General features: G+C 46.6%; 1 protein-coding gene across 2 annotated transcripts in view; it reads left to right on the forward strand.

The window, feature by feature from the left end:
* The first annotated feature begins 947 nt into the window (after nt 1–947).
* ARHGAP17 (Rho GTPase activating protein 17) overlaps nt 948–17,455 on the forward strand; it is a 78,975-nt gene continuing 62,467 nt past the window's right edge. For both annotated transcript variants that reach the window (XM_075830518.1, XM_075830519.1), the window contains exon 1: nt 948–1,284. In XM_075830518.1, the coding sequence (XP_075686633.1) occupies nt 1,232–1,284 (53 nt within the window). In that variant the 5' untranslated portion in view covers nt 948–1,231. The remainder of the gene's footprint in view (nt 1,285–17,455) is intronic.

Here is a 17,455-nt window from a genome sequence, read left to right on the forward strand (position 1 = left end):
GACATGTCAGAATTGTTGTCAAACGTTTAGTTACCCTTTAAGCTTAAAAGGAGGACAAGATGGCAGACCGGAGGTCAATTTCAGAGCATTTTTTCCGCTCAGCATTTACGCAGCGTGTGAACTGACCCTTAAATCGCATTTTAAATCATGTGACTTTTTTGCTATGCGATATCGGACAATATAACAATGTACATATCACATGCCAGATAAGTCACTCTGGGGGTTCGGCCGTGGGCACCCCAAACACTCCCAAGAACAAGGAGGCCACAGTCCCCATATTTGGTTGGGAGGTTGCCGCCGTGCACGGTCACTTGTCTTTGATATGAATGGGGGATACAAAAAGAAGCGGTTTTCCGATCACCCACGCTTTCTATAGGATATGACATAAATATGTGTGATTGGTCAGGGTCCGACCATTGGGACCCCATGTAACCCCTTCTGTGCTTCATGGGGGTGTTTCAAAACCTTTTCGAACCTGTCCCGCGCAACCAATCGCTGCCATTCTTAAATATTTACTAGTCCTCAGTGGCATTGCGTCCATGGTGATGTTACATCACGTGGTCATATAGTCCAATGGCCGCTGCGTGACATTACATCATAACGGACGCTGCGTTACTGGAGGCTAGTACACCCGCGTGACTCACAGGAATGGCGGAAACCGGTTACGTAGGACAGTATTTTTTTCTGCTAGTCTCCAGAGAATTTTTAACTCCCCTCCAGCGTGAAAAACCCATTTAACACCCCCCCCCCCCCCAAGTCTTCCCTTCCCCCCTCTGATAATTAAACTTTAATAGGGGATTGCTATTTACACAATTCTCTTACATAATTCTCACTGGATTGGAATATTTTATACAGGGGTGAGTGTTAGCTCTTGGGACAAGAGGCGCCAGTTGTGGGTAAAACTACAACTCCCATCATTCCCGGCAGGCACACTGGGAGTTGTAGTTTGTGCCACAGCTGGAGAGATTCCACAGGTTGTGGACGGTGAAGCGTCAGACAGGAGGGAGGAGACCCGGGAGGAAGGCGGCCACGGGGCGGGTTGAGAGCCGTGTGTGAGGCTGGGAGGTGCCAGCTATTCCAGTCAGGAGCCCGGGCTGTCTGCGCTGTATGACGGGGCCTCCCCGGGCTCATCCAGCATTACCAGCCCCCTATGGATTAATCCGAGCTCCGGGAAGGAAAGTTGGGTTTCTCTGGGAGTTCCGGGACGACGACGACGACAAGGGAGGACGCCATGAAGAAACAATTCAATCGTATGAGGCAGCTGGCCAACCAGACCGTGGGAAGGTGAGTGCCTGCCCGGATAGCAGCAGAGGAGCCCCGGGGGCCACAGGGCACACAACCCCCACTGTATACAAACAACCGGTGCCCGTTACCTGCTCCATGTAACTTCTAACACTGTGCGCCTGCCTGTGCCAACTTCCCACATAGCCGTGCCCCATGTCTGCCCTCCCACCATTGTAACTATAGTTATTTATTTGTTGCCCCCCCCCCCCCGGTGCCGCGTTGTCACGGTCGTTATGTACGCGCGGCGACTATTCGCTGCGCTATTTTACTTTATTTGCGTTGGTCGTGCAAAATTTGTGGTGGTCATGGCGACTACGTTGGTTTTGCTGTGGTATCTTGTGTGGTGGTCCTATCGGGTGGCGTGGTGGTCATGGCGGCTGCACTGTGTTGACTATGATGTGGGGTCCACAGTGGCGGGGCGGTCATGGTGGATTTACTGGGTCAACTGAGGTATGGCGGTCTCGCCCTTTTGGCTCCGGCGTCCCGGTCATGGCAATATCGCCCTTTTTGGCTGTGGAGTCCCGGTCATGGCGGTATCGCCCTTTTTGGATGTGGCGTCGCGGTCTCGCCCTTTTTGACTGTGGCGTCCCCGATCATGGCGGTCCCGTCCTTTTTGACTGTGGCGTCCCCGGTCATGGCGGTCCCGTTCTTTTTGACTGTGGCGTCCCCGGTCATGGCGGTCTCGCCCTTTTTGACTGTGGCGTCCCCGGTCATGGCGGTCTCGCCCTTTTTGACTGTGGCGTCCCCGGTCATGGCGGTCTCGCCCTTTTTGACTGTGGCGTCCCCGGTCATGGCGGTCTCGCCCTTTTTGACTGTGGCGTCCCCGGGCATGGCGGTCTCGCCCTTTTTGACTGTGGCGTCCCCGGGCATGGCGGTCTCGCCCTATTTGACTGTGGCGTCCCCGGTCATGGCGGTCTCGCCCTTTTTGACTGTGGCGTCCCCGGTCATGGCGGTCTCGCCTTTTTTGACTGTGGCGTCCCCGGTCATGGCGGTCTCGCCTTTTTTGACTGTGGCGTCCCCGGTCATGGCGGTCTCGCCTTTTTTGACTGTGGCGTCCCCGGTCATGGCGGTCTCGCCTTTTTTGACTGTGGCGTCCCCGGTCATGGCGGTCTCGCCCTTTTTGACTGGCGTCCCCGGTCATGGCGGTCCCACTGACTCGACTGTGTTGCGGTGGTATTTGTTACTGGGGCGCACGTTCCCATCACTCAGTACTGGAGCTATGACACGGGAGCTGAGGCTACACGGCTCCATTTTGCTTTTTTCCAGGTAAGTTTTGGTAAATCTGCGCCAATCACGATCTATTGGATGCAGCTGTCACCGTCACGCTGCACAAAACTTTCCGTCAACTGCAACTTTTGCGTGGCGGACATAGCAAGAATCAGCACCAGTGTATGGCCTGCTGTCCAGACCCGATATATATATATATATATATATATATTATATCTCTAATCTTCCCCCTCCCCCTTGGAGAGTCCGCCTGTCCAATTGTCATTTTTTTCGAGAAGAAAAATGGCTGTGTTGCCTCTTTTGGTATTGGATTGGCACAGGAGTGGGCAGACAGTCATGCCACCCACCAGCAGCATCTTCCTAGGCAAAACTATCCATATGTGAGCAAAGAACCACCAGTCTCCAATCCTGGTACAACCTGGTATCGTTCAGAGGCAATGATTTATTCCTCCATACATGTGTGCCATCTTGGGGAGCGCGGCGCATGCTATGCTGTAATTACACACTGGATTACCCGCCTGGTGTTATGCCAGTATACGTAGATGTGCCCGATGTCTCCCCGTATAGGGGTCGTCCAATGTAGAATAAATAAAGTTTAGTCATTGTATAATGAAATTTCTGCAACTAAGTAGTAAATGGTTTTCGAATTCTTTCTATTTTCAAAATCTCTGCTTGCTGGCAATGGGAATATTATTATTTTCATCAAGGCTGAAAACTTGTCAATCCATCTCACAGCTGAGGGGTTGATACAGTTGTATCCAGTTCAATCTAATTACATATTACATAAGCAACACGTATCCCTTTCTAGTTTGCTACAATGTATCAGTGCTGGTAAAATGTATCAGTCTGGAGTCTAAGATCATTGTCTAGACTGGATGCAGTTGAAACAATACATATGCAGGACTAGGTTTCAGTCTCTGGATGAAAACAAGAATGTTACCATTCACTGATGGCAAGCAGAGATCTTGAAAATGGTGAGCAATTGAAACAAAGTATAAAAAGCGTACAGCATGTGCAGTGTGAGGATAGACCGCTACCTGTCAGGGAAAGTTCAGCTCTTGTAACCAAACGTTTTGGGAATAGCGTCCGGCTGTTTATCTTTTGGGACTGAACCGTATCTCCCAGAATGCATCGGCACAATGACTGGGAACACTCTCCTCCAGCCATGCTATGCTAATGGCATGATCAAGACTAGGCTATTTTTGTAAGGGAACCATTTTTGGATCCTTAGCAAGTAACTGGACGGGAAGTTATTAACCCTTGTGATGCGGCCAATGTGGACAACTATGGCTAATTAGACATTCCTGGCATCATTTAAAGGGACAGTCCACTTTTTTCGTTCTTGGGTCATGCGACATGTAGGGGGTCAATGAATCGACTCATTTCTGTGAATGAAGGGTCCCGGACACTCAGTAATGTACCTAGACTCACTGTGACATCAGTGTTATTATAGACACACCATGGAGGGCACTATATGGGGCATGCATGATAAGGCGGCATTAATACTGCCCCTTTAAAGATCTGTTGTGACAGATTCCAATTATATAAACCTTTTGTAGGTGTGGGGGTTCACTATCATTTGCCGAAGCCCCTCTATTTTAGAAATTCAGCTCATAGACCCTTGGACCCTCAGATTTTATTTTCTGACTAAAATTTTAAAAAAAACTTTTTAAAGGGCCACACACATACAAATGGTGCTGTGGCCTGCCCATTAACTGAACTCAATAGGACATGTATCAAAGTCTCACCGCCATTGTTTCTTATTTATTTCGGGGTATGCCCCAATCTACATTTGTTAGGAACTGGTGTGTTCATTAGTAGCACCATTTACGCAGGACTTGCAAAATTTCCAACACCCAATTGGTGCCAACAATTGCGGTACGAAAGCGGTGTCTCTCATGATTTGCGTCATACCCATTGTAGAGCAGAGAACCACAGAATCCTATAAAGCAGTGGTCTCCAACTATTGCAAAACTACAACTCCCAGCAGGTGTCAGAACATCCTGGGAGTTGTTGTTTTGCAACAGCTACACAGGTTGGAGACCACTGCCCTACAAGTCATGCTTCCAAGTTGGCGCTTAAAGGGGCCATTAAGTATCCAATACTATCTTACATACAGAGGTCCTGATTTAAAAGGCCGGTCCTGGAAACGTTCAGGAATCGGGATGATGATTGAGCCAAAGTCCCAGCAGCGTTTTCCACTTTATGTTCTTAATACGTAATCTACTGGTATATCAGGTTAATGGTTCTTCAAGGGGTTAAGGTTGCCATGGAGTCCACTTATTTTGCTTGGCCTCGGTGGAATTTGTGTGGGTAGGTTTGTATCTCGTCCATGACTGTTCCATGTATCCCATGGTCGGTGGACGTAATGCGAGTGATCTGTCCGGTCTGCAGGGCGACGTTTTATAACCAGGGCGTTTACACCCATTCGCTCCGCTCATTAACCCTGTCTGCACCCAGGTGACGCTCTGTGACTCGCTGCAGTCATCCGGATACTTAAAATTCCTTTCCCATTAATAATTTGCCAGGAGTCTCTCACATGTCTCTTCTGTTACATCTGCTCCGGTGATTTACATGGTCCCATTGTCCACAAGTAATGTCGCAGCGGCAAAAACATGGAGGGAGGTTTTAATTAAATATATACTAATTAACCCTATCATTATGAAAATTCCTTTAATCTGGCATCATTTTGTTGATTTGGTCTTGTGACATTTTAGATATAGTCCTGTGATAGAGAAAAACCTGCTGGATTAGCAGATTTTAGAAATTATTGCATACCGGATTATCGAAAGTTTACATCATCACCATAATTATTAATATACAATGGTGACGTTAAAGGGGCTTTGTCAAAGAAAATCTCTGTCCATATGCTCCAGTAGGGCAAATGGACATCATAGTTTTGATTGGGCTTGGGGGGGGGGGGGGGGGTACATGTTTTAATATGTAGAGTCCTTTTGATCATCTGATCGCAGTCTGTTTTTGTTTTCTCTACAGCACTCCTACAGGCAGGATACGGTATTGCAGCCCATTCATGGTTAGATAGTGGAGCCCCCTGTTTACATAGCAGGACCTTGTACATGTTTATAACCGGGGTTCGTATCTAGACCCTGGCACAGTGCTGTAGAGGGGTCCAGTAGTATAGAAATGTGGCAGGGACCTCCATGATCAGCTACCATTGATTGGGGGAAGCAGCCAGCAAGTGCTCATTCCCTGCAGCTGCACTTTAAGGATAGAAGGAATTCTGAATATAAGAATGTCTTCTTCCTTCGTGTCCTACAGTCCGTAATCATGGCGGCCCTGCAGATTCTGTGTAATTGGAGAAGGGCTGTGACTTTGTATTCCCTGCAGCGCTAAGTATAACTGCATAGTCCTCCGTCAGCAAAAATGTCACTTAATGTGAGAACACATGCATGTAGCTGTGTGCCAGATAGCTGGGCCCAGCACAGTCTAGTCATAGGAATGGGCTTAATGGGTGGGGATCTCTGCTTGCTGTCAGTGACTGGGACTATTTTTGACTACATATGGAGAAAGAAACCTGTCCGGTTTATGTCGCGGACACGGTCAGCTCATTAGCTGCATGGCTTGTTACAATGTATCAGATCTCTCTTGTAAGAAGACGTTCAGCTGTGTCAGGTGGACATGGTCAGGATGGGTTTTCAGGCGGTTTCCATAAACTGACAGCAAGCGGAGGTCTTAAAACGGTGAGGGAATGAAGCAGAAATGACTTTAGAAAGTTGCAAAAATCTTTAAAACTTTTGAAACCAGGACATTAGCCAAGGTTCTATGTCTAATCCTCGGACTCCGTTTTCATTTCCTTGCACTTTTTTACTTTTTTGTTTCGGACTGATGTGGTCAGCACATGGACTGCTATGTTGGATGCCTCCTGAAGGGCAGCCCAGCCGATGGGAAACGCTGGTTGATATGAAACATGTGGTGGCTCCCTATGTTCTTCCTGTGTCTTGTCCTCTGGATGTGAAACTGATATTGAGTAGGGGAAAAGAAAATGGGAGGTCATAAAAGGAAACCGCCACGGGTTGTCATTCTGCTTTCCTAGAGTCCTGAACAGCAAATTTGCATATTTGCCATTCAGGAATCTAGAAAAGCTAGATAGCAACTACTATGGAAACATTAATGGAGGACATGTTGGCTAACAGTTTGAAAAAAGGGCCTGCTTTTTCCTTTTTTTTTTTTCTTCACAGAACAGCGCCACGCTTGTCCATTGGTTATGTCTGGTATTGCAGCCTGGGACGTGTCCTGGTAAATATGGCCGTAAACCGGCCCTAGATATAGAAGAGCAGTCACTTCTGTGCTCAGGTGCGAGGAGCCAGGTTGGCATTGAGAGCATGTTGAGAGGGACGCTTGTCAGTGGGATTGCACCACCTAGAGGAACTTCATTAGGACATGACCGGGGCACAGGTTCCCTCTCAGTAATGTCATGTATTTCATAGTGAGACCGGTTTATGGCCAGTGTTTTCCTGGATGATCGAGATGAGAATTCTTGGCATGTCGCTGGAATGTCGTTTTCCCTGCGATGGCACCCTCCGTCTTTGTCCCTTTTGTCATAACCTGAGGGTTCACTAGTGTGAGTAGAAGTAGGAAACTTCTGTGTTTAGCGTTACAATAACGCACATATAGAGGAGGTTCAGGGTTAGCGGTAGGGTATACATGCTAACCTTTGTAAAGGGATTTCAGAGAGATTCTGAAAAATGGCGTATAACTTAGTGCGCTGTGTGTGCAGCAGAAGATTTGGGGCCAAATGCCCTGACCATTTATATAGGACATGCCCCTAACCTACGGCATTTAAATTCCAAGTAGTGCATATAATCCCCTTCATGGCACTCCTAAACAACACAGACCCCGGACCAGACCCCTTAAAGAAACACAGACCCTAGACCGGAACATTTCTGAAAGGGTATCTAAACTTTAAAAAAACTTTTGACATGTAATCGTGACATATCAGAAGTTTTAACCAATGGGGGTCCAAGCATGGAGAAGCCCCCCCCCCCCCTTTACCAGAGTCTCCCACACATGGAAGTAGTATGGGCTAGGGTAACCAGAGACTATTTTTGTCATATGTTGAGGACCTACATACCATAGCAGCAACCCCAACTTGTCTGGGGCCCTTGAAACAGACAGGTGACCCCCATTTCCCATCAGTGATGTCTGGGGGAAAAAAGTTTACATCTCCATGTTAGCAGGTTCAGCCAATGGGGGGGCACATTACTGGCACACACCTAGTAAACTTGCCAGCATTGCTATGTTCATGGCTGAATCCAACTACAGTACGATACTCCAGGATAGTTCATACGCATTTGATTAGATCCGTTTTGTGTATACAGCCCCTCGTTTTCCTTTGGACTTGACTGCAGATTCGATTTTGTTCCATCATCCGTAAATAATTCCTTGGGACATTCAAACTTGTGTCGGCAAACTTTCCCAGGCTTCTGACTGGCAATTCTGCCCTGTGGTGTGGCTGTTCAGGAGCGCACGATGGATAAGGACTAATAAGTTGGATTTAGAACAAGGACTAGTTTGTGCTGGGGATTTTATTTAAAGGGGAAAATGCCTTTTGCATTCATAGTTGTTTATGACTAATGCTCCAGGGATGTGTCTGACAAATTACCTCCGAAATTTGTTCAACGTGGAAACTCGTCAAACCAGGATCGTCCCAGCCATCATCTAATAACGTGAAATTCCTTTACGTCATTGGACTCTCTGTAGCTCCTGAAGTCATCTAACATTGAGCAGATTATGAGAGCTCTGTCCTGATTATCCGCACACAGCTGGAGGGTTCGTCACCGTGTGATCTAATATAATGAGTGATCTGTATTATTTGGGAAGTGGCCAATGCCTGATATTCATCCTGTATTTAATTTTAAAAAAAAATATCTCACTACTTCCTATTTTAAGTGTCTGGTCGCAAGTACCCCCCCCCCCTCGGTCCTCCTCACTGCACCCCTGGCAAAGGAGGTGCTTGAAATGAGTGGCGGTTGAGCATGTGGGCTGCCGCTCCATTCAATGTCTAGAGGACTGACGGAAAAAGTTGAGCACTGTACTTGGCTGCCTCCGTCAGTCCCATAGACTTTGTAATGAATCGGCAGGGCGCATGCTTGTCCTCCGCTCCAAAGTTCTCCACACAGAGGTCGTGCAGTGAGGAGAAACAGGGTTTGGGACCCACGTTCTAGTGAATGGTGGAGCCCCTAGCGATCAGACACTTGTCATCCTATCCTGTGGATAGGTGATAATTGTTCATTCAGGGAATACCCCTCCATTGAATGGACATTCCTATTTCTATGTAATTGGGTGCTTAAAGATCTACAGTTCCTGGCATGTTTGGTTCCACGTGGATCTGCTGGGCCAGGCCGGCCAATTTATAGTCAGTGGATTGATGTTTTGATCCATGTAAGTGACCTTCACCAGAGATCACACTTAACCATTATGGACAGAGCTAGACATGGACTTTTTAGGTCCATCTTTAAGCATGCCATAGGCACTCCGTGTGCTGGTGTGTGAATACCGCCATAATGACGTGATGAAACGTGGCACCATATTTTTTAATTTGTACTTGGAGGTACCGTATTTGATTCATTTATGGACTTGTCGACTGACCGCTCTTCCTCCCGACTACCCCATATATATGCACACTATTTTAATGAGTAGAGAGGAGTAAGCCACTGCCAGACACCTTTTAACATGTCCGATCCTTTGGGTGAGGGTCAGGCCCCCCATACACATAGTGCGCCAATCCCGCTGAAAGCAGTAGGTTCGGCTGACTGTCATTTAATGTGTATGGCCACCTTTTTTTAGTCTTTCTACGTCACATTACAGTACACTGCCTGGTTTAAAGATGATTCCTTTTTCCCAGAATGCAAATCAGCAAATTCTGTACAGACACTGAAGTAGCAGGGGATGCTGAGAACTGTGAATACAGCTCTGCAGTATAATACAGGATCAGTACAGGGCAAGTGATGTAATGTATGTACAAAGCTACTGAGCTGTTTCTGTAGAGTAACTCTATATCTACGCTATGTTGTTGGTGGACATAGGTCTTTATTTTGCTGCCCGGTGTCGGTGTGGTAGAGGCAGCGTACATGAAGTCTGTTTTCCTGCCTTGTGATTTTTAAAAAAAACACGCTTTGTCACAAAATCCTCATGAAGTCCGGCCTGCATATTTCTGCGCTGATACAATAGGGCTCTTTAATACACAAACAAGCTCGGCCTGTTGCGTGTTTGTTGCCGTTTTGGGAAAGCGCTGACTCGGGGAGAATTTCTGCTTAAACAGTAACCAGCACATGCACTGGCGAGCAGCGGGGACCGTAAGCGGCCTGAAAAAGCCAAAATGTTGGGAACGTTAAATTGCTCTCATTGCCAACCCTCGATCTTTCCTTGTGTTCTGGACCTGATATAGACTTTTTGGAGGAAACGAGAGAAAAAGCCAAAAACCAGGCACCGTATAAAAAAAATATTATTACTGCAAGGGGTTAATTTACCATATATACAGGCTGCGGTAAATGGTGCTGACTGTGCCTACTGGGCAATTTACCAACAGCTTTGAAGGGTCAATATTGGAAAGACTTCCTCCTAAGCATGAGATAAAGTTGTATTCGGAAATTTGTTATTGTACAATTCCTGAATATAATATTTTAACTGAGTTACAGCCTGTATTTTACTCCAGAGCTGCATTCACAATTCTGCTGGTTGTCATTGGTAGCCATCAGCAAACTTGTTGGGCTACGAAAATGTGGATGCCTACAAATTAAAGACGTTTTCTGCATGCGTGTAAACAAAGTTGCTCATTGTAGAATGAAAAGATTTGAAACTGTTAGTATACTTTTGTTTCAATGCCTCGCTATTTTCAAGACCTCTGTTTACAGTCAATGGATAGAAACATTCTTATCTAATCCAGATGCAGAAAACCTACAGAGATAATAATTCTCACAGCGGAGGATTTGCTGCAACTATATCCTACCTATACAATTTCCTGTGAGCTAAACAGTCTTGACTCCAGACTGACACATTGTAGCAAACTATCAGGACCTGAGAGATTTGCGCTGCCGATACATTTATCTCAGAGGATTTCCTAGACTGGGTGCAATTGTAACAAACCCTCAGCTGTGAGAAGTTTTAGGTCTATGCAGGTTTTCAACTTTTGGTTGTAAACAGTGATGTTACCACTCACTGACAACAAGCAGTGACCTTAAAAATGATTGAAACATAAGTTATACTTTGAAGTGGGCCAGTGACTTCCAATTGCTGCCATGAGTCCTCCATAGAATATAATTGAGTTGTGGTGGAGTAGTTGCACTACTAGGAGTTGTCTTGTGTATTACGGCTTCTTGTTTTGTGGTGTGCTGTTTGTTGTTTTTTTTTATATGTGAGACGTTCTTCTCCAGCTGCTTTGTATCAGCCATGTAACATCACTGAGAAATTTCCTTCAGCCGAGGGGGACGGACGTCATGTTTAATGATGGAGGGGGGTGAACAGCATAACTTACAAACTTCCAGTATTCCTGGAACATAATAAAACCACAGTTTTTCGGCTCTGGGTTGGGGTATGGATCCAGACGCTACATTTTTGGAAGGCTTGCAAGAGCTCCGTGGAGCAAAAATGTTCAGTAGTAGAAACACTGGGAAGTCACTAAATTATTAGAGGGGGAAACCAGACATTGAATCATTCTCATTTAAAGGAGAGCTCCACTCAAAATGTATTATTCAGATGGTGGAGGCTTGTCCGGGATTAGAACAAAGGGGTCTGCTCATGGGTCATGTCTGGTATTGCTGCTCATCTGCAATACCAGACACGGCCCATGGACAAAAGTTGCGTACGGGGCTGGGCTGCAATACCAGACACGGCCCATGGACAAGTGAGTCGCTGTTTCCAGGGAAAAAAAAAGCTGATCTGTTGTTGTAAAGGTGGCCATACACTTGAGATAGCTGAGCGCTCGGCCGACAGCTATTCCTCCCAAACTCCCCATACACATGCGGCCGAGCTTGGATGGGTTTTCAGTTGGGAGAAGGAAATAAGCCGCTGCCAAACACCATGGTCAGTGTATTTTCCCCCTTGGGAACACCGGATCGGGCATGTGGAAATTCAACGTGCTAGTTCTTCCCCCAACATCTGCTGTCGAGGAGGTCGGGAGACCCCAACACACCTTAGATCATCAGCCGGTCCCACCGAAATCTGCAGGTTAGACCGGCTGTCATCTTATGTGTATGGGCACCTTCATCCTTGACAACCCCAGGATAGAGAAATATTTGTTCATTGGTCGTCTCATCCTGTGATTCTAAAAAATGTGAAATCCATGCATGTAGTAAGTCTTGCCAGTTGTTGATAATTTGGTTTTACATTTTTCCCAAGCTTTGTTGTCTGACGCCCTATAGTCCAGAACCCCTGCTGACCTGACACCCTATAGTCCAGAACCCCTGCTGACCTGACACCCCATAGTCCAGGACCCCTGCTGACCTGACACCCCATAGTCCAGGACCCCTGCTGACCTGACACCCCATAGTCCAGGACCCCTGCTGACCTGACACCCCATAGTCCAGGACCCCTGCTGACCTGACACCCCATAGTCCAGGACCCCTGCTGACCTGACACCCCATAGTCCAGGACCCCTGCTGACCTGACACCCCATAGTCCAGAACCCCTGCTGACCTGACCTGTACCCTGATGCAGAAGTACAAGCCTCCTACCAGCAGGATAAGGCTGGTGGGTGATAAACGAACCTTATTCCAAATAATGATGAATAATTTTTTACCCATTAGTAATCCCCAGCTTGGAGCAGTGGGGGAGGTTGCTGTTGCATCAAGCTGCTACCGTCTGCACAATATAGACATGGCAATCTAAGCCCCACCCATTTCACGGAGGCCCCGCCCATCTGATTCCTTGCAGACTAATGGATTTCCTGTTTTTCTCTGCAAGTTTGATACGTTTTCTATCTGTGCCGCCCTTCCGCTTTCGTTTCTAGGTTTACTGACACCCCTCTTTATATAGAAGCCACCATAACTTTGCAGCATAATGTGACCTTTTTTCTGCTTTAAGTTCTAAGATCACCCCTACCCCCCCCCCCCCCCCCCCCCCCCCCACTTGCTGCTTCCTATTTCCAGCCTCCATGTTTTCTTACTTTACAGCAGTTCGGTTTATGACTTCTCTGAATGATACGGCAGTAGTTGTAAAACACGGGGATCTTTTAGCTCAGGTCTATTAGACTGCGGTTACAGCTGGCATCCTATCAAAAACGCACGTTACACTCCCCACTATGCCAAGGTGCCTGAACCCACAATAAAGTAGACTCGATTGTATAATCCGTTCCCAGGGCTGTTTTCCATCTCTATGTAAGAGCCATTTTACTACTGTGGGCACGGGAGAAATACCTGCGGATTCACAGGAGGCGAGAGGTGCAAAATGTGTGTGCGAGTCAGGAAAAGAAAGTTTTACTCAAGAGGAAGGGCGGGAGTTCCTGACCTTGTTTAGTGTGATTTATGGCCGGGGACTTGTGAAAAAAAACAAAAAACACTCCATTTTTTTTTTTATTTTTTTTTTCTTTATTAGTGATATTAGCAACCAGGAGGGAACAGAGACCTCATGACCCATGTCTGTATTGTTAACAGAAATACTATAAAGTTGTAAAATAAAAACTCTTGTTAGAGGCCCTGTTCACACTGAGATTTTATTTTGCAGGCGGAAAAAAATCTGCCTTAAAATTCCTGGTTTGACCTGCCATCAGAACATTTGCTACGTTTTTCAGGCCACGGCCATTGAGAGCCGGGGGCAAAAAATGCAACGAAAACCGCTTTCTCCGCCTCCCATTTATGTCAATCGGAGGTCAGAGACGGAAACCCCGAAGAAAAGGCATGTTGCTGCTTTTTCCCGCGACCGGGGAAAAAAACCGCCTCCCTTTGAAATCAATGGCACTAAAGTCTTTTAGCGCCGTTTCTGATGCGGTTTCCACGTCAAAAACAGTGCCGAAATACTCTGTGTGAACTAGCCCATAGAGATCTTCCGCTCACTTTTCTAAGTTGTTCAGTAAACTTATGTCTTGCCAGATTTTATTTATTTTTTTTAGTAGCTTTCCACTCCCAGGTTGCTATAGATCAGGCCCAGCATTGATTCCATGTGAAAACTAAAAGTAGTAGCCTCTGAAGGGGGACTCGACTCCGCTATTGATTCCGTCGTTAAAACGGAAACTTGCCGGAATGGTGACGAACGGAAACCATTAGCGATGTTTCCGTCACCATCGATATCAATGGTGACTGAAACGGATGCTGTTGTTTCACTTTCGCTTTCCGTTGCGGGGTTCACCCGACGGAAACCTCAGACTGAACCCCGGAACGGAAAGCGAACGGTGATGTGAACAGGCCCTTACCATACGTTTCTCCCCCTGCAGCCTCTTTCACATCTGCAATCCGACATAGAACAACGAGAATACCAGAAGCTCGGTATCCGTTGCATGACGGAAACCAATGGCGCCTGACGGAACCCATAGGCTCTGCTGGGTCTCCGTCAGTTTCCTTCATTTTGCCGGACATAATAGCGCAGCATGCCGTGCTATTTTGTCCAGCAAAACAAAGAAATCTGCGACGGAGACCCCAGACGGAGCCTCCGCTTTATTTGGTAATGTAGCATGATCATTACCCTAGATAGGACTCCTGTTTTACATGGAGCACTTGGAGTCCCCACCACATGGCACCTAATTCTCCCCTTGGAGCAGCTTCTATGGGAGAATATCTCTATAATAAGTGTGCTGTGGGAGACAATTCCTGCTGTATTACAAGTCAATACAACTTGCACGGAGTCGTAACGCGGCTTCACATTCAGATGATTTCGGACAATAGTGTCACACTGGCAGATCAGACGACGTGTGACCCGTGGAGCCATAGCTTCCTCGCATGTGACACTAGAGTGAATGGGAACTACTGTATCCCTATCATAGCAAAGCTAGAAAAACACAAATTCTCTGCTAGTGGCGTGCAACATTCCCGATTTTTTTAGAATTCCCATGTCACATTCCTGGTCAGAAAACTGCGTACTCAAAACGGTGCTACGGTGTGATTAGCGCCCCCACTTAGATATGGCATGTATGTGGTTAGAGGGGAAGTCCAATGAAACCAATCTTCCGATCTGAGAGGATACATGTGAGGGGATGACTTGGTCTGATCTCGGATCATCCTGGGCTTTATAGAGCAATCAAAACACTTTGCATTTCTGTTACTGCGACTTGTGGCTCTTCAGCTCATGCAAAACTACAACTCCTAGCATCCAAACTCTGTCATAGCATGCCAGGAGTGGTAGTAGCTCCACAGGTTGCAGGCCACTTTTCTAACCAAAGACCCATTCAAACCAATGGCTCTTTGCTTGTCAGGTTTCCAGGAACAGAAATCTCTGTGTGGTGCCAAAGGGGTCTGAACCCCAGGCCATTACCGCTAGGAGTGAACATTGCCTGTATCTTCTAATATATTATCCGCTACTTCTTATAATGGACACTTGGCATTTGATGTATTTTCCCCCAGTGCATTGTGGGACATCTTTTTTTTTTTTTTTTTTTTTTTTTAACATGTAAGTCAGTTGTGAAATATCTTAAGGCGACTCCAGCGACCACTGATTTCCGGGAACCTCGGCAGCCGGAGTCTTCATTAATGGAAACAGATTGAAAATCATTAACGACAACTTGGCATTCCCACGTATCACGTGTGTAGCGTCTGTTGCTATGCTCTGAACGACGTTTATGGCAGGCGGGCTGAGACTTGTAGTTCCACAACAGGTTAGTAGAGCCCCCGGCTGCATACGTCCTGCCTACATTAGACATGGCATATAGAAAGGCCATTGACTTGTCAGATGTTCACGGGTTATAGAAATAACTGAGACCGTAAAAGGGTCTTGTGAAAGAGTTGTTTTTTTTTGACCGATCTCGTGCCAGCACCCGGCCCCCCGCCAGTCCAGCCACCTATCCTGTAAACAAAGTTCCTTCCCATTCTTTAGAATTGTAAATTTAACCCCCAAGAAGTTCTGCAACTTTTTTTTTTTTTTTTCTGGAGATTTGGCAGTAAAACCGCACATTTTACATCCCCCCCCCCCCAAGACAGGAAATTGTGCCGAACGTTTTTTTTCAGCATATTTTGCATCTGTTACCTACTCCTTGGGCCTTCACACAGGGACGTTGAATGCAGTTGTGAAACGCGTCAGGTCTGCAATTGCACATGTGGCTGTAAAGTAAAATACGTGAGATGACCGCTTACACTGACGATTTTTCACTTCAATCAATGGGAAAAAAAACTGCTGTGATTTTGTAAGGAATTCGGTACGCTGAGGTTGAAGAAGAATTTATGAGGGACTCATTGGCCCATTTTGTGTCGCTTTGGACAATCCCTTTTTTTTGTTAAGGTTCCCTAACCAGCTGATCAGAGTCCTGCTGCTGGGATCCCCAGCGATCAAGTGTTCAGTTACCACAGGAGAAATTAAGTATCACATGGTGCCCATTAAAATTAATGGGCTCTCTGTGTAATGTATGGACTTTCTGGGTCCTCCTAAGAAAAAAACGCTCTTTCCTACCGATCTACACTCTGGCTAATAGATAATAGTGCTGAACTGGGGACCCTCCTTTATCAACTCTGAATTCCCCAATAGACGACCCCTTTAATGACAGAGGATGCGGCCTGCGGCTGACGTGTTCTTAGAGATCTAACGTTGTCACTGCTCATATTCATACCCTCCAGGGGCCGGCCGGGTAAAGGACAGGTGGGTTCTAGCACTTGGAACATAGAACGTAGAGTATTTGAGATGTCAGGTTATGGGGGGGGGGGGGTGATTGGCAATGGCACAGGGCGTTCCCTGCCGGAGTTATTCCTTGGACACACATATTGGCATCTGGTTCTATGTATTCCATATATACCTTGCGCTCTTTTTTTCTTTAGTAATAATATATGGCCGTGTTCCCTTCCCTGTGAGATCTGCAGTCTCTGCTTATAATGTGAACCATGTGGCGGTATCCAGCGTGTGTGTCCTTGGAAACCCCATTTTTCCCTATGGAAATCCAGACTAAAATAGTAATTCCATATTAGGCTTTACGGTGTTTCTGTTCTTAATGTATTTTCCATGTTCCCGAACCGTCCTTTTTAGTCTCTAGTACATCTTGCCGTGTCTGAGCCGTCGGTCTATAGAGCGCTGCAGAGCGTGGTCAGCACCTCGGCGTGCCGGAGCGTCTCGGGGGTAACACGCCTGGGGAGAAGGGCTGGGCGCGTTTTACTCGTCGTCTTTTGTCAGTTGATATTTATGTGACATTTAGGAGACGACGTGTAACTTGTGCTGCACCTTCTTCTCGCACACCCGTCCTGAACATAATACATACCTTATAGAAGAACATTTTAGGCTTGATGGATACCAGCAGTTTTTCTACTTTATTTTCTCCCCTCCTTTGTCACCCCTACCTGGTTTTTTAAGAAAAAAATGGCCACAGGTGACATTAGCAGTTCAAGATCCCTGCTTGCTGTCAGTGAATGGAAGCCCTGTCCTGCTCATGTTCAACTGACACAGGTGCATGGCTTGTTACAGAGCGCTTTGTTGTGATAAACTGTGCATTTGCATCAGAGAGGCTTCCCATATTAATCCGTATTGGCTAGGTATTCTATGCTAGAAGCGTTGCTTCACAGAGGACCTAGCTGTACTACAGACCTGGAGGGACTCCGCATAGAAGTCATTGGGTGCTCTGGTAAATACGGACGACTAGGGATGTGCCTCCATAGCCGTTTGTAATTACGGAAGTGTTATTCAACGCCAGGGGATTACCCTACTTTCTTCCCTGTTTTTTGTTTTGGTGGATCCGTAAATACAGATGGGTGAAAAAATACAGTAGTGTGCATGGGGCCTTATTCTTCATTCTCCGCTGTCGGGCACTGTTTTCATCATATTTTTTGACTACATTCAACGTATATGCCTGGAAAGCTCCTGG

Source organism: Rhinoderma darwinii, chromosome 6, assembly GCF_050947455.1.
Source record: "Rhinoderma darwinii isolate aRhiDar2 chromosome 6, aRhiDar2.hap1, whole genome shotgun sequence".
Lineage (NCBI taxonomy): Eukaryota > Metazoa > Chordata > Amphibia > Anura > Rhinodermatidae > Rhinoderma > Rhinoderma darwinii.